We start from the raw sequence: 22,321 nt of genomic DNA, 5'->3' as shown, positions 1-22,321 counted from the left end.
ATTTCTTTGATCATATTTTTTCTCCTTTATTTATTAATTAGTTAGAATCTGTTTTCTTTTATAGAAAAAGAAGACTAACTGGAACATTGCTGATAATTCTATGGAGTCATTTGCAAAAATATAAAGCATCTCAATTTTGCTCGATTAATGTTCACTTCCTTATGTAGCAGGTTTAAAAAATGAATGCTTTTCATATTATCCCTGTATTGTAAAACCGTTCCTTTACGATGCAATTAGCACTTTTATTAACAGATGTTGCCTACTAAAAGAAGTCAAGTTAAAAAAGGATTCATTTTTTTTAGAAAACGTGTTTATTTATAGCAAACCTCCTTTTCCTAACCGATTGCAATAATTACACTATCGGACTGTTAATTTATAGTTTAATATATATTCTTGTCAAAATTTAACTCAATAATTTATTTTAGATGTCGTTAATATGATAGCCAGATTAGAACCTCTTTTCTTTCTCACCCACTCCACAAATCAAACAGTTATAGTTAATGTATAAATCTTAGGAACTTCGATAACCACATAGAGCATGTTTCATGTTGATAAGTTGAAACTCGTTATTATTTTAATTAGGACAACTGTCGATGATAAATGAGCTAGAAGTCCTAAATCCGTACTAGCGGAATAAGTGTTCAAAGAGAATTACCCATAAAACCAATTACTGTGCTTTTAAGAATACGTCGAAGGAAATCGATCGTTATTATATCTTGACATTGGCGTGGTTTCGTAATATTCTCATTTTGCACCTGGATATACCAATCTACAGCCCAAGCCCGCACATACATATGTACATTTAATACCGGAGATATATTCCGTAAGGTTTTATTACGCTGTAAAGTCCGTTGTAAATGTTTAATTTATCTGTAACTAATCTTGGTGTCGGCAAAGTGGTTTTATTGTTTATTTTCCTATTTGGCCGACTTTATGGTTGTTTTCAGATCCATTGCAATAACAGTAGATAGTATATTGCATATTGTGTGGCTTTTATATTGTGTCCATCAATGTATATACACTGATGTTCAATAATAGAGATTTTTTCAGTGAAAATCTTTGACTCAAAGGTACGACTGACTTTAGCCGGAAATGGTAAATTCTCTATACCTTTTGATTTTCCCATAAGCGCTTCTTATTCTCATTGCCCGTTAATAATTTCGATAACCATTGAAGTTGAAAATGGCTTTTTGTAAACGAGTATCTCAAGTAACAGTACCTGTTTACGCCATTATTTGCCCGGTGAGCAATTATTATAATAATTAATGGAAATGCGGCAATAAAGATTGTAAGTTCATTTCGATGTGTAATGCTTATAGTTTGAATTGAATTATTCAATCTAATTGTAAGCATTGCCGATTCGTTTAAATTATTTGTAGTCTTCCTTTTGCACGGCCGAAGGGAAGACAACGTAAACTTTTAAAATTACCAAAGTTTCAGAAAACGTATTTATTGCACTGCAGTTCTTCAGACTGTTTGTTTTAACTTTAATATTCAGACGTTCGGGTTTATTGCTTTTGCCGATCTGTATTGACTATTCATTATAAGTAATTTCCAGTAACAGTACTTAACCACATACAACGTTCTGATATGAATATTTTAATCAAAGTGCAACAAAAAATTAATTTTGTTTTGACTAAAATATTTAAAGAAAGCTTAAAGAGCTTACAATTTCTCACCTAAGTGTGTTATATTTCTAAATTTTTAATAACCGTGTACCTATACTATACGTTTGCATTACTTGACATCTCAAATTATTTTTTTTTCCTATTGATTTTTATTAGTTCATATTCTACACCGTTTTATTAGGGCAAAGTTGCCATGTGTTTTTCTTTAATCTTGAGTGCTTTTCCAGTTTTATTTGAATTTGCATAAATATACTTATCTACTACCATTCCATATTAACATATTTAATTGAAATCAGATTTTATCTGAAATGTGTAAAGTCTTGAGTATGAAATCTAATTTGAACAGTAACACTCAACAAAAAGTAAAGTTTTTAACCCTGAGTCTTTAACAATTCGACAAACATTTCGTTTCTCCGTTCGTGCTCGAATCAGATAAATTGAAGGATCAAAACCAGTTACAAGAAAAACATCATAACCGTAATTCAGTGCGCGGAATCTTTTTAATATTACTATTAGTATTCCTTATTAATAATACCGGTAATAATGCATTGCATGTCTGCCAACCGTAAAAATTATGCATAAATCGTCAAGGAATCCGCATATACTCGAGTTCACTCAACCAACGTGTCTCATATTCTTCTTTCCTGTTTATTTTGTCGAGTTATGTTAGCGGCTTCTTTATCACACCTTTATCATATATTTCAGTCAAGCGATTTTACTTGGATTTCGATTATTGGCGAGGCAGTTTTTCTCAGTTCAATTACCCACGTTACTTCTCATAACAGGAAATGAAGCGCTCTTATTGATTTTTTTACCGGGTTTTATCAGAAAATGTTTTAACCCATCACTGTGCAAGGCGGCTTCATTATCTGAAGTTATTTGCAGGATTTATGACGGTGGCTTTGAAATGAATATATCCGTGGTGGAGGAACGAAGAGAAGTCGGAAAGTGTTCATGTATTCAAATATTTCAAGTAATTGAAATATCTTTTAATACACACACGTTTGCTCATCTCAAGTGCTTACTTTGCATAATTTAGGTTCCCATTTTTGTCTGTTTTTATATAAACGTTTTGTAATGAAATTTTTCGTTTTTTTGTGTCTTGCTTCAGTGGATTTCTTCTATTATTCGTAAACAAAAACTGGAAATAATCCTTAAAGAAATTCGGCATTTTTATTAGTAGAGTTTGCAAAATGTATACAGTAGAAACACATTCAGGCCCCTTCGAGATGATTTTATTGTTTAGGTAAGTTAGTACGAATAAGGTGCTACAAAAACAAACGCAACTGCGAGTTGGGAAACGTCTAATTTCATTGGGGAAAATGTAAAAAAAACAGATTATTATACTGAGTTAATCAGCTTTGAAAGCTCAAGAATCAGTTTTTGGGAGTTAATAACTGCGTCATTTATAAATTAAATTTTTCGGGTTTAAGAAGAATCTTTCTTTCTGTATTATTTTATGGCAATAAGTAACGTTTCTCATCAAGAAAGTATACATTCAGAACAACTGTTCAACGGGAAATTATTAGAAGCACTATCAGAATTTTTACGAAAATGTACAAATAATATAAATGCGTTTTTAGCTGATAACCTCAATGTTTGTTATTTGCGTTCCCAATTAATTTCATTTGAGCCTTAAACTATCGCTCAATGGCTTTGTGATAAATTTTATAAGATGAGAAATAAGTAATTTGATGATGAGTTTTAATTAATATCGTAATATGCAACGTTTATTTTGTTGTTTCCGAGCAGTTTTATGTGAAACATAAAAAAATAGTATTGGAAATTCGATAAATTACCAAGAAATTAAAGAAAGTTTCAAAAAAATCAAGGGAAAAGCCAATCAATTGTACTTAAAACGTCGTACATCGAACTTCAGATTCGTACCCGGAATCCAAAACAAATCACGCGCACGAAGAGCTAAAACCGCTAATTGAGCAAATGCAAATTATACTATTTAAATTGTTAATTAAACCTGAAAACTTTGTAAGTTTGCTTGTTGCAGTTTCAGTTATTAAATCAGTGTAAGCAAACACATTAGGCAAAAATCTTTTTTATTTCTGTGATGAATAAATCCGAAGCATTGCACCCTTAAATATCATACATACTTTCATTCGAGAAACTCCCAATTACATTCTCAATTTGACTAAATCTCGCCCAACTGATGTGAAAACTGCTTGAAAATAGAATACAGTCGTAGGTAATTTGAAACACACAACTGTTTGTGTTCCAAAATATCACTCCATTCTAATTTAATCAATGTAGATGGTGCGGCAAGAACTTAATATATTTACAAATCATCAGGCAAGTCACTCCAGCATCATCAGCTCACCAGAACAGTAATACGAAAAAAAGTCAAAGCGTTTGAATACTAATGACCGTTTCATAAATGCATTTTTTGTGTTCATTTAACGCTTTTTTACTAGGGTTCTATCTACTATTAATTTTAAATTATGCAAATGCCCAAGATGTGTATCTCAACGAGCACTTATGTAAATCGCGCTACGGGTCGGACTTTTGTGGCACTCACTTTCCTAAGCAGGATTTTGAATAATTAATACGGCCAGGGTGGAATTAAACGTTAATGAATTTGAAACTCGGTTTTTTATTAATGAAATTGCAGTACGTATGCTGTTGCATCGGTATCCGTTTTCTGCATGTCTGGTGTTAAAGAGCAAATATGTTTTACGCGCGATGCCAGAGCGGATATCAGCACTATTGATATTTAATCAACGTGTTTCTATAAGAGGTACATATGTTTCAATTGAATCGAACTACATACATCCTTTAAGGAGATGTGTAAATACATATAGACAGTTTGGTACAGACAGAAAACAACATTAACTAAGGCATACTTGCTGGATAAACATTTGAATAAGCATAATAGGGTGCAAAGATCTCAATACTAGATGGTTTTGCAAAGCACTTTCAAGAAGTAAAGAAGGAAAAAAGGATCTGTTCTTGTGTTCCAAATGTAGAGTGGCATTAGAAAACCACTGAATTATTTTTGGTGAAACGTGAAACTAACTTCTTTTTCACCCAGAACATTAAGATCCATTACAATCAATGTCCATGGCAAATTGACCATGTTTGCGCTTTAGACTGATGTATTATTCCATTCAGAAGCATAAATCGATGTGAAAACCACAAGTTTACCACTTGTAATTTTTTATTAAATTTAATATCCAAACAATGCTTTGTATTCGCATCAAAAATAGATCGAGAACCAGGTTTTGATCAAAGAGAATATCATAAAGAAAACGATGCGAATTTCCACTTCATGCACTCTTCTTTATCATTGAAGTTTGAACTTGGTTCTTTCAACACTAAAATTGAGTATTCCATTAATATCTTGCGCTCGGAGAAATCTCTATGAAAGCCAAACAAGTCGATTACAACGAAAAGTGATGTATAAATATTTTTATGCAATATATCAAATGTTAGTGTTACAGTTGCAAATATTTGGGACTCTTCTTTAAAAAAAATATTTAAGTTTTTATATTCTTTAAATAATTTGATCTTGTTTCATTCCAAAAGCAATTCGTCTCATACACAAAGACCAGAAATTAGAAAAAAATGATCGGCTTTGATTCATGCAATCCTTTACTCAGTTAGCCGATGTGTACATTTAGTCAGTGCACTTGATGTTCACTGTGAGTAAAATTCTTTAATTGCTTCAATTTCTGGGCTTTGAACTCACAAAGTTGGATGTTCGCCGGTGCTTTAAAGCCATTTTTTAATTATCAATGAGGTTCAAAAAATGTATTTCAATTTTTTCAGTTATTTTCATTTACCTGGGTTGTTGATTGATCAATTTTAAATGACAATAATTCCTATGACTAGTAGAGTATTTTGCACCTAATAAAAACAATATTATTACCGTTTAAACAAAGCCTGTACTACACTGAAAAAATATGTTGCTAAAATATGCAACAGACGGTAATTCTTCTGAGTTGTTGATTTTTTAATTCTATTTGAATCCGATTAGAAACTGCGTTCACGTAACGGTCACGAAGTTAAACTTAATTTTAAGGTTGCGAACGAAGCAATTAACCAGAGACATTTCCGTCAGCTTTCTTCCAAGCATTCGCAGGTTGTTGTAGGCATCAAACATGTTGAATGGAAGAGTTCCATCATTGTACAGATGGATTCTGACAATGATTTTTCCACATATTCATTGGCATTTACTGCTGAAACGGTCATAACATTGACACTGTCTTGAAGTATGCAAACAATACATAGTAATAATGTTTACATCTCTGTTGGATGTGGAATAGTAAATATTATTATTTGTTTAGTAAATAAGTGGTTTGTTTAAGTTCAGCACATAGATATGAAGCCAACATTAGACATATTTTCGAAGTTGTCGCTATCAAACAAGTCAAAAACTGCAAATGAGTGACACTGTTGTCTAGACTGAGGCATAGAGTAACCGTCTTAGGGAGCGGAAGGCGTGGTAATTTGACAGTTTGCAAGTCGCCATTTTTAGAGTTGGTTTGATTTAAAGCTAAACATGGAATATTAAAAGCAATCTTATTTGATTTTTGCATGCACAGATGCACAATAATACAGATTTTAAAGTTGAATTGACCGCAATTTTTTCGACTGTTTTGCTATCCCAGAAAATTGCGTTTTAAAGGTGCAGCTTCTAAGGCCTGGTGTTCTTTCTTCTAAAACTGGAAAAATGGGCATTTTTTAACAACTTCTTAGACCTTAGAATTTTTTTTTTCATGCAGCATCCTCCTTGCAAAACTCCAGGGCGTCAATAACGCATTCGTTCATTTGTATGCAAAAAAACTTCACCTATCTGAAGTCTCCAAAAAAGGCCAAAGTGTGTGTGTTAACAATCTTTTCAACTTTCAAGACTTCAGATAGTTCGGATAATGTTTATAATATTCAAACCTTAACAGGAATGCATTAAAGCTCTTATTTTTCATGAAAATGTATAGAACACGCTTGCTCCTAGACGAAAAATTTGCAAGCATTTTAACGCAATGTTCAGTAAGCTAATAACCTGTTATTGATTACTCGAATCCTGTGAAATAATGCTAAAACTGAAATTACGAGAAATTTTACCTCGCAGGGTCTTCAAAAATAGCTAAAAATCCAGGTCTCCCTGCAGCTCGTGCGTTGCATTTTGCGATAAAAATGAAGAACCAAATTTTTGTGGTAGATAAGCATGGCAACATTGCAAAGACGCGTAGATGGCGCAGCATATCCGGTCGGATGGGAATCGAACTATCAACACAAAACAAAGGGGGTGGCAAGAGCCGCCCGGTCTGAAAGGGCGACACACTGGTGCACGCGCCCTGTCATGTTTTTAAAAGAAAAGTAGGGCACACAAAAGTGATCCCCCTTTGAAACACTGTGGCCGAGCAGGGGATGCTTACCCTTCTGAGTGCAGTTCATGTCCGAAGAAAAAAAACTGGCCCAAGTCCTCCGATATTGTGTCCGGGATTAAAATGGGGTGTTATAATTAAAAGCTACAGCGTCCGCTTCTAATCTCGCAAATAATTTGTCTGACTAATAATGCATTTTGGATTATAGGCAGGGAGTTTTCACCATTTTATTGCTACTTGATTTCGCATCCGAAAGAGTTCGCGATCAAGTTTTGATTATGGTTTGGGTGATTTTCTTATTTACCAGGTGGTTAGTTTAATTGGTTGTTCGAATTAAAAAATAAAATTTAAAGCTGTGCTGATCTTTATGTTGGATACTTCGAATTACATTCTGAGAGGTTTCCAAACTGTGGGCAGTCTAGAGGACATATACGGATACCGAACAAGCGCACTTGAGAATTGGCTTTGAAATCACCGGAGCCTGAAAAAAAATCCAAAATGTGGAGATTTGTTGACTTTAAAGTTTTAAAAGTAGTTGATCTTACTAGATAACGTATTTATGTAGCTTTAGTAGGCTAATTAACGTAACTTTACTAGAGAAGAAAGAGAGTGATGATTAGAACAACAAAGCATTTAATAATAATATCAATATAATAATCAAGATATTATTTGAAAGAAAGTAAATATCACACGTAACTATTGCAAAGAAAAATCTGGTTTCGACTTGAAAAAAAACTTCCAATGGAAAAATAGATAGTACGAATACGCATCAATGAGTGGATTTTAATGTTAAATTCATCTATCATGGGAATAAAATTGAGTCTTTAATAATAATGTCTTGGTGCAAGTGAGTAACTTATTATAGTCAAAAAGAAAACTCGATTAATGTACATAAACTAGTCGTTTTCTTTCAGAAATTATTTGAAAATTTGAATGGAAACATCGAAGTCTGACTCAATAAGTTAAAATCGGGCAAAATGACATTCCAAATAAAGTCAATGCAAAACCAATAGAAGAAGAAGTATCCTAAACGATTACGAAAAAAATAATACAGAGGATGATTCAAAATTCGCACAACTTCTCGAAACAAAATATACAAAAGTAAAACTTTGCTTATTTATTTAGTATATTAGTACTAAGAAATTTCTAGAAATAAAAAGAAGAAAGAAATATTGATCCTGTCTCAATGTTTGAATGGAAGATTAAAAACAGCTAAAGATTAGAATGGAAAAATTAGTAAATTTTGCTTAAAAATCAATTTTTGGACATTTAATGGAAAATAATGGTAACAATATTTTTTTTATAGTTTTTTTGCCTTAAGTTTTGCCAGTTTATCTACAGGACTATTGCATGTCTGTCATTTTTCTGTTCTCAAAAAATGTCTGCTATTTGTCCAGAGTAATTACGCCAATTTTGTACCAGTGTATACTGAAAAGTAATCAGTATATTAAAAGCAGAAACACAGAACTAGACCAAAACCTAAATAATTCATGAACGAGAGAACACTTTTCAGACTTTGTGGAAAATGTTTGATAACATGCTCTTGACCTGAAATATTCTATTGCACCTAAAATTGAATTTTTATCATAGTTGATAGATTGGTGTTGTATGCAAAAAACATGGAATTAATATGAGAGATTCGTCTGGAAATCATACACAAAGTAATATACTTAAGTACTTCAAACCATTTAGTCGGGTAGTTAAAACTCAAACTACGAATGCCTAATTTGTAATTTTCCCTATCACTTTTACTCATTTTTATGTTTTTTTTTGGTATTTTGTACATCATGCACTTTTATAGAATATTACGCAGTAAACAAAACTGCATCTTTTAACTACAGTAGTGAGTTAACTTTTAAGCATGATTAATATTTCCAAAATGCGTTGAACGGTGATTTACATCAATTTTATACCAATTAATGTCAACACTCACATATAAACCCATTAATATACATTAAACCGATTAATTATTGTCACTTTCTTCGATTGAGTTATAAAATAACTATCATATATTTTTCAATGACATTGTAACCCGTCATATATTAGCATAATCAAACCATAAATCTGATAACTACATGCCGCAAGCCATCTGTGTATTTATATAAATTTACAACAGAATTATAACATCTTCGGCGTTCGACAATTAAAATATCTCGTTTCGGACTGGTTTTATCTCATTGATGATTATCGTTATTCGAATTAGTGGTTCATCATTAAACATGTCATTATTTTTATAATTTTTATTATTTAATTTTATGATACAGGATACCTATATGGCCTCAAATCGATTGGGTGTTTACCTTAATAAAAATGCAATATAAATACCACATGATTTCGTCTGTTTGTCATATCAGTGTAAAGTAAAGACACACAAAACTATTTTACAATATTAACATGGCAAGGTTTAGATAACTGCTGATTATTTTTTTTACAAACATTATTTCTATTATTCAGGGTTGAAACTTTCAAACAAAACACAGTAAAATTCATATGTTCAATGCTCGATCGCTCTTTCCAAAAATCGATCTGATGTATGGTAAATGACATTATTACCTTGAAGAAACCAAGCTGTTAATGTATCTATTAACTATGTTTGAATAGTTCGGCAAAACTTCTTTATAGTAATGAAAATAAATGTTACTAAAAGGTTCTCCTTTATAGCAATAAATGGATAATCCGAACCGATAGTTGAGAGTTCCGTTCGGTCTTATCACACACTTTATTGCTTCCTAATTGTTTGATTGAACAAAATTGTCAACAAGAACAAAGAATCATCTCATTCGTTTTTTCCGGTAAACGTCGACATTAATTTAATGGGATGACCGCTCCTTTGCTGAACATTTTCGCAATAGGTTCGTCTTCGACATGTGATATTAGCAATGATCTCGTCATCTTCTAGGGTTTCTATATTATTATGAAAAATTTCGTCTTTTTATCAGGATTTCCTGCTCATAAATTACTCAAAAGTCTTAAATCTTCTTCATCCATGACCTAGTGAAATGAAAAATGAATGAACTTTTTAGGTGCTGTTTCCAAGTTTCGGCTAACGCAAGCATCGCATGTTTCAGTGACGCGATCTTCATACATTTTCCAATGTGTACAACTTCGTGAAAAAACTTCTAGCACACATTGTAAATATGACTTTCTGGTCAATCGGATGGTAGAACCATTACTTGTATATGTATTACCATCAGGGGAACAAACATGCACGATTGTTCAAGGGTTAATGTGACATGCTTTCATTCAGAAGCCATATGTTAAATTCAAAATATGCATACAAATTTAAGATCGCCTTTTTCTTCTTCTTATTGTGCCTTTTCTTTCCGAAGATTGGTGATCCAAATGGTTATTGTAGTCTTGAAAACTGCAGCACAAAATATTTCTGTGGATGAACGGCCAAACCACCTCTTTTTACCCTGTCCACCATTCGCACCCGCAGCGTTACACTGGGAAAACGTACCATCCGACCATCTGAATTCTGAGCCTTATGCTAAGTTCTGATGTTGCAAAAAATGATTTTCATCTTTCTTTCTCTTCTTTGCGCTTGTTCAATTTTTGGCAGTATTTCCTTTTTCGAGATAGACTGACCCCAGTTGTTCTCAGGATTTCAATCATCTTTTGATGGTTAACGCAATCGAATGCCTTTCGGTAGTCCATGAAACATGTTTATACTTCCACGTTCATGTGTCTGCATCACAGTATATTTAGGGGGAAAAGTGCTGCACGCGTTATAAGTCCGTTTTGGGAATCCGGATTGTGGTATTCGCACTTCTTGTATGTTCTAAGGAGAGTTTTAGGAACATTTTTTTTGTTGGTTTGATTTTGTCAAGATCGCTAGATTGTCCACTTTTGGGTGGTTATTGCGTGTATAACTTTTTTGGTTATTTCTGGACCTTCTTCATCGACATTTTTCATGGTCGATGTCATTGTCTGTAGGTGGTGGAGCAGAAGGTCTATCAGCGTTCAAATTGTTTAGATGTACATATTATTTCCATCTCGCAAGTTTGTCTTCTGTACGTAGTATTATTTGTCGCTTTTCGTCCCTGGCTGTCATTTCTATTACTCTCTTGTCGACATTGAAAGTGTCATATATATCCTGAAATTGTTCAATTCTTTTGCATTGAGTTTCAATTTTATTTCGCTTCTCTGCACTTTTTCCTGATGATTTGAATATGATGTTTGCATTCTGTTGGGTTTGTTCTGCATTTTCGTCTACCTTCGATAAGTAACACAATTTCTTGTGTTGTCCATTCTTGTTGGCAGTTGTTTTTACTTACATATCCGATGTCTTTGCTTGGATCTTTGTAATTTTAGTTTTTAAGGTCTTCCATGTCACTTGGTTGTATTATCGTTTCTAATCCTATATCGATCTTAAGACTTATTCCTTTTTTCCTGTTATACGTTCTTGTTCGGCCGAAATCTTTTGAGCCTGCTTTGGTTGCTATAGATGACTATCCGCTCCAGGGTAAGTTTTTACGGAAATTCTTAAAGTTTAGGTGATTCCGGGATGTTGCCTAAATAATGTATGTCCCGAATAAAGAAGAGCAAATTGAAAAAAATCAGGGGTGTTTCCATTATGGATATCAGTTTATACAATTGTGGCGATTAGGTTGCAGAGTAGTTCATTATTTCCAAGCTAGAAGCTGAGTTGCTTCATTGGTCCAACATGCTTCAATTAGAAGCTATGCACTGAAATTGTCCATCCTTTTAGGTCACTTCTCTAAAGCTCTACATGAATTCCCAACGATATTCGTAGCGCATTAAAAATTGTTTCTTTTTGTCAACGTTTTGGGTGTTGGGAATCGAAAGTATTTTCCTGTACCCCATGAATTGTCCTTAACTGATGTTACTGTTTGATTAATGAATGTATCTTTTTCAGTGGAGTAGCAGTCTTGAGCTGCACAGACTGTAGTGGTAGCAGCACTGCCTCCAGCGACATAACCGACCCTGGATCTCCATTCAGCACTGCCTCCAACCATTCTGAGGATTCCGGGTCCTCCCAACAGGCCACTAGAATGCCGCCAGCCCAGTCTGCACACCATCCGCCTTGGCCCTGGACAGCCGAAGAGGGATCGTCGGTGAAGAGGTCGCTGGACGACAAGCCGATGTTCACGAAGCGTCAGAAAGTTAACGACGAATCTGCCAAAAAGCAATCACCGACATGCCTAAACCCGTCTGTTAATAAGAAGGCGCCGAAATCGATTATCGCTGTAGATTCTAGTCCGACCAATAATAATAATAATGACATTAATTATACGATTCATCAGAAATTGGAAGTTGTACCGAAAATGCAACAAGGGAAAATAACCGAGTATTTTAAAACCCAAGTGAAAGCAAACGCGATCCGGAAGGAACTACTGAAAATTAAGGCGGTTGGTGCTAACAGGATTGCGGTTATTAATCAGATTAGCAATACGGCGAAAAATGGATGGCGAGCAAATGCAGCAGCGAAGAAAATGGAGTTTGCAAAATCTCGAAAGTTAAGCACAGCGACGGTTCCGCGAAAAATTCTTCCGGCTCCAAGTAAACTTCACGATCAGCTTCCTACAAGCAGTGCGATGCATCCCGGCATGCATCAGTTCACTCCCACAGTGACGCTGACTGCGCTCAGTTTTCCGCCAAACTTAACGTATCTGCACACTAAAGCTCCGAAACCACCTGATAGTATTTTCGTACCTCAGTTTGCAACCATTAGCAACGACAAAGTCAGCACCATACCCGTCATCAACCGGAATCCATGCTTGAACGTTATTCAACCAGTACAAAAAATTGCAACTTTGAATAATTTTAACTGCGTTAAACTGAACGCCACGGTAGTGCCTATCGTCAACTTAAATGCCTTACCTTCGAGGTTAAACGGAACTACGAATATCGCGAATGTTACTCTAAGTGTTGATACGGCAGTACCCACAGTACTACCGGCTAGGCCCAAAGTGCCAGAAGGTAGTAGTTGCTTTTCGACTGCTACCCCTACGTTAGGAAAATACAGCCACTCAAATCCCGATATTTCGTCGATGATTGTAAGTAGTGGGAAGCACTGTCGTACTGAATCCACTAGGACCGAGGAACCCTATCGAACAGAAGAATGCCAGACGCATCAAGAGCATCAACCGCAAGAGCCGCCTGATGATAAATGTTGGAGTGATGGTAAATACATTTAGCATCTAAGACCTCTAACTGATTGATTAAGCACTTTTTATGTGTTTCACTTCTCTCTAACTATTCTTCTACATAACACAAAAACCTAGTTATATGGCTTTATGCATGCATGATGATGGCACATTCTGCACGAAGAAGAAATTCTGCAATTTGCAATAAAACTTGTTTCTTTGACAAAGTGGTCTTCAACTAATGTGATAAAATTCACTGACAATGTCTACTCAAAAACAGCGTGTTTTGACAAATTTGTTTTATCCGAAAGTTAATAGTTTTTCGTTATTAATACGTTTTCCATATTTTTTAATAGATTATTAACCAGTTTTACTGTTGTTTTGGGATTTTTTAGCAATCAAAATTTCCTATTACTTACTTTGTAGTTCCTAAAAGGAGGTAGCTGCAATAGTCTGGCGCCATTTAAAACATCAGATTTTTTGTTTTAATATAGGGTGTTATTGGACAGTCAATAAGGGCAAGCAGTAATAAAGTTAGTGGTATTTTGCCGCATACGCCGGCGCAAATGAGTCTAAAAATAAGGGATCTCTTAATAACGATAGTGTTCGACGCTAATTGTGCAGAGATACTGTTAGGTTTATTTCTACTTTAAACTGGCAGTTGATATTTCTAGTAGGCAGTTCCGCTTGCAGGCTATTTCACTGTATACATAACCCAGTTTCTTTGCAACACTTTTTTAATCAGAGAACATTTTTCCATATAGAGTTTTTTCAGAATGCCAAAATAAAAATACCAGAGTAAGGTTCACTTCTGAGAGTGACGTTATCCTATTAAAGGAATTTTTAAGCATAAATACCACTGTGAACCCCCAGGGATGGAAAATAATCGGAAAAGATGTTGCAATTATAAGTATAATTTTTTGAAAATAAAAACGTTGAAGCAACTTGTTTTGCTGTTAATTGAAACTTGTCAGAAAAAGTGAAAGTAGATAAAGTTAGGTCTTTAGGACTAAATACTGAAAGCAATAAATTACACATTCCATTAACTAATTTCGTTAAAAAAATAAAGATAATGCAGTATTAAAATGAGGATTGACCTTATTATTGCATGATAGTATTTATAACTTCCAATAACTCTCTAATATCGCTTTTCTGTTGGCGATGTGTCAATTTTACATTGAAATATCTACTGATTTGTTTATTCTCAAAACGCAGTTTGGATGTATCGCTCTAAAAAACCATCACACACGTTTGTTTTTAGTCATAGCAGAACTGGTTAAGAATCTATTAAAAGTAAACGAAAATTGTATTTTCAAATTGACCCTCTCTACCTCGGAATCTACTAACTTTCGCATAAGTCAAATATGCTTGAATATATAGTTTTTCATGTATTTTGAAAACCTGTGAGGAAGTAGATATCAATTAGTTGTTTGAATGAATTCTCTGAACTTCCCTTTTTGGAAATTAGAAGCAAAAACGAGGTTTTACGTGGCAATTTTGATCTAAATTATATAGCCAACGAAATTAACCAAACACAGTCATCTGAAGAGCACTTGCGGAGTACGATCACAAACTAAAACTTTATTTACAACTTTACTTTACTTGTACAGTATACAGATGAAACTCGACGAAATTCTATCTACATTTGTAAACATTTTGATTTAAATAAAATTTAGATACATGGCAAATTCTCAAATTGTTGATCCTGCAAATGTTTTAATTCTGATTTGAAAGTTTGTATTTTGAGTGACTTCAAATGGAAATTACATTATTGCTCTACTCACTAGATTGTGTAGTTTAAAAAAAATCGCGCAAACAACAATTTTTGGCGCTATAAAAATCAACTTTTCCGACTGATCCCAAAAAGTTTTTAAATTTTCATTAAACATTTTCACCACAAAAATACAGCCCTAAAGTAGTTTTTTGAAAAACTACTGAAACTTGTGAAAAATTTTGAATAGATTATGAACCTTGAATAGAATACAAAAACCGCTCGGAAAAATCCATCACCACAAAAAATGTAAGCAGAATCGTGTTCGCATAAATGATGAGATTGGTTCTTAAAGAATTTTAGATTTTTGTCTATTTTATCTTATCGCTTTGCTCAGTTTATTTCTGACTGGATCGAATAATAAAACTTGGTACATAAACTATACTCATTCGAGACAGGAAGAAGACAATTTATTTCCCATACATTAGCCACATTTATCGTATTAAAATGATACAAGGTACCTCCGAACCATGTTCGAATATTATATTTGTATATCGTGATGAAATGCAATCTGTTAAGCTGATTTTTGGATAAAATAAAATACTATTCATATTTGCTACGTTCTGCGTCATTGAAACGTATTTTTACTTTTTAGATGGAACCTGATAACTTGATAATGTAATTACACAGATCCCTTTTTAGAAACGCTTCAAAATATGCCGCTTCTTGTTTGATCTAATTAAAACACTTTAAATGGTTGAGGTTGTAGGAAAAACTGAGAAACATGTCTTCCTACACAGAAAGGAACTTTGTACTTTGATTGATTAATTTTTGATACCAATACATTTTCTCTGTATTATCTGATGTTTTTTCTTTTTGTATATTTCGATAAAGTTGCCGATTATGATCCAAAATATGTTTTGGTTCAATTTAATTGTAATTACGCGGTTAAGCAAATAACATTTGCAAAAAAGTTTAATTTGATAATGTCAGCTGATTACCGCTAATTACTGTAGAACTGAAGTTCACGCCACGTGACAGTCTAAAAATATTGCAAAGACCTTTCTATATCTCTTCTAAACTTATTTACTGCCTGCCATCACCAGGTAAAACGATTATTGTTTTTATCAGTTGAAATGTTCCCGTTTCTTTGTTTTATTAGTCATTTTCACTATGGCAAAGGACGTTTCATTTTTCCATATGCAGCAATAAGATTTGTATAGATTTCTTTAGTAGTCAGCAATGGGTTTAAGCCACTTAAAAAGTTCTACAGCAAATTTACAATACAAATGCATCGTTATTTACTCACGTTTGGTTCATTAATCAGTCAATTGGCAATAATTCGTTGAAAGTAAAAAATTCTATTTGCTTATCCTATCTAGCTTGAGGTCACAAAACATGCGATATTAATTAAACCGGAAGGAAAGCCAGTAATTCACTAATTAATATTGATGTGTAATTAAGCTAAAAGGTGAATTGATGTTAAATATTCGCGATTATTCAGACGGAGAATTAAAATCAGATCATATTCGATAATATATATTTGCCTAATATATCCAAGTATTTACTTGATTATTCATTCTGTTTACTGACAGATTACTTTATGTCAATATAGATTAGCACTTCAAATAAATTCTGTTCGGTATAGATACTGCAATAAAACCTTACCAACCTCAACCGCCCCCTCTTTTCTACTAAACAGTGCACCCTTAATAGCATCAGGTAGTTTCTAAATGTAATTTCTGAACGAAAGGAAATAGTACTTCTTTAGAATTTGCAGCGACAATAACTTGGGTGTACAACTAGTCGGTGGGCATTTTAAGTAAGAAATTGGAACCACACAGCTTTAAAAGTATTTGAGCAAAACAAAGCCAATTTGCTGTAATGTTAAATGTTAAAGGTAAATTACGATTGTGTTTCTGAATTGTTTTAATTTAACTTTATCGTGGCTTGATAGAGTGAAAGTACAGAAGCTAAGCTGAATTAATGTAAAATAAATCTCCTAACTGATATGGAACCGGTAGATTTCCGGATTAAGTTGCAAGTGTTGTCCGGTTCTTCAAAACGCATTTTTTCTGCATTTGCATGATTCATGTTCGCTTCTCATTAGACTTACATTTCTGGTGTTCATCGCAAAAGTGATTAATTGCTATTATTGTCATAAAAATGAGATTTTTGCACTCGATATAATGTGTGATGCAAGTCACTTAACAAATTCTCCGTTCTTGCTGATATTTTTTGGCATAAGTACACTTAAGCACTCGAACAACTTGGTTTTTATTCGGCTGATTTTTATTAAAGGATCCCAAATTCGAATATCTAACCAAAAGCCTCCATCACCAACTGATTCCGATAGTGGCATCTCTAGCCTTGGAAGTTTGGAAATCAATGTAGACGAGCAGATAATTGAAGAGCCGAAAAAGTCTCCAATTTTATCTCAACCAAAGACAATCAGGTAATTAAATTCATGTTTTTATAGTAAATAGTCGTAGTTTAGCATTTTAAAACTTGAATGTTTACATTGTAGATTAAGTGTAAATTCTAATATAATTTTAAATGGTGGATTAGTTAATTTTAGTTGGCAATTTTGTTTTGTTTTTTGCCCCTGTTGTATGTTCCATAAAAAAAGACACTTTTACAGCTTTTTATCAAACAATGTACGCATCTTTGGAATGACCTGAATTTATTAAATGCGAAATGTTTAATCCCTTTTTGATATGTTTGCAAAATAACTATATTTACAAAGTGCTAAAAAGGAAGTCATTTGACAAAAATGAAAATCATCCTTCCCCTCATTTCTTTTAAAACAATGCGACATAATTTCATGTTTTGATTAGAGTTTTTAATAAATAATCCTTTACTTTTTCTTCACGCTTAATAAAACATTTCATACTTTTTTAATTGATCTGGTCCGTGTGTTCGAAGTTAACAATACGCTCACTTTAGGTTTGATAATCCTTGAAATAACTACTTTTGCTAGTTATGATTCTGGGAAAATGCTGTTTTCAACCCTATTTGACCACTTTCGGGTCATTGAAGTTTGGTATACTTTTTCGATAAAAAATACAGATAGCACCATCTTAGTTTGTACTCCCACCATGTGTATTTTTGGGTGAAATAGCTGCTTAACATTAGTGAACAAAAAAAAGAGTCACTATAAACCAAAACTAACTCACACTCACACAAAATGTGTCTAGAAAAATAAACAAAATATGCAAATTGTTGAAGTTAAAACCGTACACACAGGGCGTCTTGTGTTATCTTATGGAAAAGTACTGAATTTCAATGTGTGAAAAGTGGTTGAAAACTGCATTTCTCCAAGAAATACTACTAAGAAACTGAGCTTATCGGTAGCTTCGAAGACGAGGAACGGATTAACTAGAAAGTAAGCAAAAAGGATGTAAATTTTATTTTTACAGGCTTAAAAAACTTTTTTTAAGATTTGTTGTTTTTTTTGGAATACATTGTACTTATTTGATGCAATCGTCTTCCCATCGAAATTGAATATATTGGCAATAGTGGCTTTATTTACTTATCTTATTATCTTGTCAACTCTATATATTTGGTTTTCAAGTAAATGAAAAATTTTGAGCGCAATTTATATCCCTAAATTGATGATCCAAATTTGGCACTCAATATAAGAGCCGGACTAGAAGCTGCTAAAGTGAGTGTCCAAAGTTCAAAATATAAATAATACGAGAAAATCTACAAATAAACAACAAATAATATTTTTCCAAGTCCACTAATGCGATGGTCAAAATTCCATGAATTGTATTTGGCAGTAGAGCTGTATGAATTTACGGATTAAACATAGTTGCAAATATTCTCGCTTTATTATTTGAGTAGTTTATGTGATTATTATAGTATATAATATACATATTGTACAAATGAATCGTAATGTCGGGAATGTAATTGCCAAGTTTCTAAGGTATGGTGCAGTCTCAAATTATTATTTTTTGTCCGTTTATCATTATTTCTGTTATTATTACATTAATAAATAGTTGGCGTGATTTTCTCGTCTTTGTATTGGACGTGTAAGTGCAAATGTGCAAATATCTAATAGCATTTGAAAGTATAATAATTTGATGCAATTCAGGTTTCCTGCGGCTCAGCATAAAAAGGACAAAAATGACGGAAGAGAACTGGGAAAGAGCACAACACAATCCATTGCCGGCCGATGTCGATGGGATGAATGTGCGGCACAATTTGATACCAGTGGGGCCTTATTAGAACATCTGCAGGTACACTAGCAAATTATTTCATATTCAACATATCAAACAGTTTTAAAGAACTTTCAATGCAATTTTTTCCTCGAATTTGACCCACTGTGGAATCCGGCAGTAAGATCGAAGCAATAAATTAATTAACTAACCATTAATGTTACTACCAAAACGTGAAAATAATGGCCAGAGAAATTCCGTAGAAATGCAGAAAGCCCTTAACGCTGACTATTGAAACAAGCACATTGGAAATTGTTAAGAACTTTAAATATCTTTACTATACAGAATCGTCAAGCCTTTAAGAAAATCATAAAATATAAGATTCCGATGTAGACGAAGTGTTTTCAGTGCTACTTCCACATTGACTTCGTGGCCTGTACATGCTAAGAAATTACATTTTTACAGGTTAAACATGTGATATCTCAATCTCAAGCCAACCAGGAACAATATGTATGCCTTTGGAGAGGCTGCAAAGTGCACGGAAGGAGATCGTGCTCAATATCATGGCTCGAGAGGCACGTGTTGGCACATGCCGGGACCAAACCGTTTAGATGCATTGTGGATGGCTGTGGTCAAAGGTTTAATTCGCAGGTACGTGCCCAATACCACCTCAGTCACCACAAGCGAACCAATGGGTTATTCTTCCAAGATTGTTTTACTTTGTTTCCAGAATAAAAAAAATAATGCTGACCTAAATCGAATAAAACCGACTAGCCATATTACATTAATCTATATCATTCTAGATATATTTAACATTCTCATCAATCTGTTTCAGCTGATGTTGGAAAGGCACGTGAACAATCACTTCAACAGCGATGGAACACAAAGCAGCAGCGCGAAGAAATCACTAGAAAACGGACCTGTAAAGCTATTCAAGAGGAACGGTCGGATTATTAGGTTTAGGAGGCAGCCTTGGTCAGGTAAAATTTCTTTTTATCTTTGTCTGTGTCTTTAACCTTTCTTCCAGTATGGCCTCCGGGTTGGATTTTAAATTTACCACCGTGAATAGTGAAACCCAAGAAGATATCAGAGCTTTTCATAAAGATAATTAGAACTTGATACAAGCCTTAGTTATTTGTTCGTCCTCATTAGCTTTGGAAATGTAACCGATAATTGTTTCAAATTGTTATATTTCATTTAATGACGATTAAAATAACGTTATTAAAATAACGAGTTATCCCGCTTGCAAAGTACCTACCATCATAAGATATAATACATTTTCATTTACACACGCATTTTCAACACATTGTCAATGCTTTAATGTAGAGATTTTTCAAATAAAACTTGATTTTAAGAAAAAAAAGGTTTACATTTTTATATTTATTTTTTTAAAACGATGTTTCTCAGAGTTGGATTAATTTGCAAAATGTTAACAATCAAACGGAACGACAAATTTATTATTCATCTTCAGGCGAGTACTTTAGAAATGGCTTAACTAACCTAAACCTAACGAAACATTTTGCAAGACCAGACCAGTTACCAGACTGTTTGTATTTCGAAACAGAGTGAACAATAAAAAATATGTTCTTTTTGCAAAAGTGTTTTTTGTTTCAAAATCCAGTCATTATTGTCAAGCAGATTAATATATAAAACTGAAACTGCATTAATCATATTTATAAATAGTGTTTGCACATATAAAAACTGTTATTAAGTTTTTAAGCAAACTCTATTGGTTGTGCCAAATCTATTTAATACTCGTTTAGTCAAGTCTAGAATGATATAGTCTACTTGCCCGTTAGAGCAATAAATTTCCACGCTCTATCAATTGTCTTTGCAATTGAATAAAGATGATAATGCCAGGTTTTTGTGCTTCGGCCTATAAATAATCATCTAGAAGAGTACACATTCTGGTAAGGCAATGTACAATTGCAGCTCATTGGCCAAAACAAAATTCAAAATTAGACAGTTTCAACAGTATAAAGATTTCTTTGTTGATATTAGTAATAATATTTTAAAGCAAACTTGCTATTTATCGAATTTCCTAGAAACTGAAATCATATGCGAAATATATACATACAAAATTGAGAACGTCAACTACTTTACTTCTTTACTATTTTCACGTCATTTAAAACTTAGGAAAGCAACATTAGGTTGCGAAAAGTGCAAGAACAAGTACAGTGATAATATCAAGATCAAGGTCATTTTTTTTCAATTAAAAAGTGGTCACATTAATTCAGAAACCTAAATCTATAAGAAATATCGGTATCATTAAGCCAAGCAAAATCGTGTTGAGTAATAATTTATGACAAGCTTTGATATGTTTATTGTAGCTAGTAAAGCTAATATTAACGAACATTACCACAACAGCATCATGGGAAGTGTTTTACTAAGAATTATCATTGATGACAAAAACAGTGAAAGACATATAGTTCGGGAACAGCAAGCAGAGAACGACAGAACAATCGAGCAATTCATGTTTTCTATCACCTTTTCAATTTATCCGTAACATCATAGCTCATTTTCTTAAACAAATTTTAAAGAAATATTGAAAATGTTTTGCATTTTAGAGTTTGTTTAATGTGACCAATGAATTCATGAAGGTTTTAGAAATACATAACATGTCGAGAAGAAATTGTGCTTCTTCTAAAGTATATACTATAGAAAGCATTTGCCTTTAGTAACCAACACCACCAAGCACAAAATATGTCAGGGTTCTCAATATTAATTGGGTTGTTCTTCAAAAAAAAAAAACTTAGCCCCAAAATTAGCGAATATTTTAACGGTTTTAGTTAGCAACTAATTTTTTTGCACTGTCAGCTTAAATTGCTAGGATCTGGGTAAACTTTAGTCATCATACAGATTGCTGTAAGTAACATAACGTTCGGTCCAGTGATTTAAGGAAATTAAGTTTGCTAACTTTTGCTACATTGTTCGCTAATGTTGACGTTGAGTGTATATTTAGTTGTTTTTTCTGCTTGATGGCCACGGACTTAGTATTTTCCGCTATCGCTTAAAATACAGTAGTAAAACGTTATTAGCAATGAAAAAGATGCTGACAAAACGTGGATGTTCAATTAATGTTCAGTTAATCAGTGGGTTGTTAGTTGAGAGAAATATAAATGATCGCCGGACATTTTCTTTATCCCATCCCATTTAAAGTGGTTTTTCCATTCAGATTCATTTAGAATCGTAGTGACTGGGAAGTCTTCAGCATCCCCAATGACCAGAGTATGATCTGAGTGAAAATTAAACAGAGACCTGAATCCATTGTCAGTCGAAACATTCTCCCAATGGATTTATCCAAACGAAGTTTGGTTCTAGGTTATAAAAGTAATTGCAGATTTTGAGTCTTAGCGGCTGATAATTGCAGTCC

The 22,321-nt window shown here is 33.4% G+C and overlaps 1 protein-coding gene across 2 annotated transcripts in view; it reads left to right on the top strand.

The window, feature by feature from the left end:
- LOC109544394 overlaps window positions 1-22,321 on the top strand; it is a 142,233-nt gene that overhangs the window by 115,207 nt on the left and 4,705 nt on the right. For both annotated transcript variants that reach the window (XM_048661231.1, XM_048661232.1), the window contains exons 2-6: window positions 11,847-13,114; window positions 17,090-17,243; window positions 18,885-19,029; window positions 19,414-19,599; window positions 19,784-19,928. In XM_048661231.1, the coding sequence (XP_048517188.1) occupies window positions 11,847-13,114; window positions 17,090-17,243; window positions 18,885-19,029; window positions 19,414-19,599; window positions 19,784-19,928 (1,898 nt within the window). The remainder of the gene's footprint in view (window positions 1-11,846; window positions 13,115-17,089; window positions 17,244-18,884; window positions 19,030-19,413; window positions 19,600-19,783; window positions 19,929-22,321) is intronic.

Source organism: Dendroctonus ponderosae, unplaced genomic scaffold, assembly GCF_020466585.1.
Source record: "Dendroctonus ponderosae isolate FM_Combo_2020 unplaced genomic scaffold, Dpon_F_20191213v2 Dpon_F_20191213_1, whole genome shotgun sequence".
Taxonomy (NCBI): Eukaryota; Metazoa; Arthropoda; class Insecta; order Coleoptera; family Curculionidae; genus Dendroctonus; species Dendroctonus ponderosae.
Note: the sequence above shows the minus strand (reverse complement) of the source record. Positions and strands in the feature narration are given on the sequence as shown.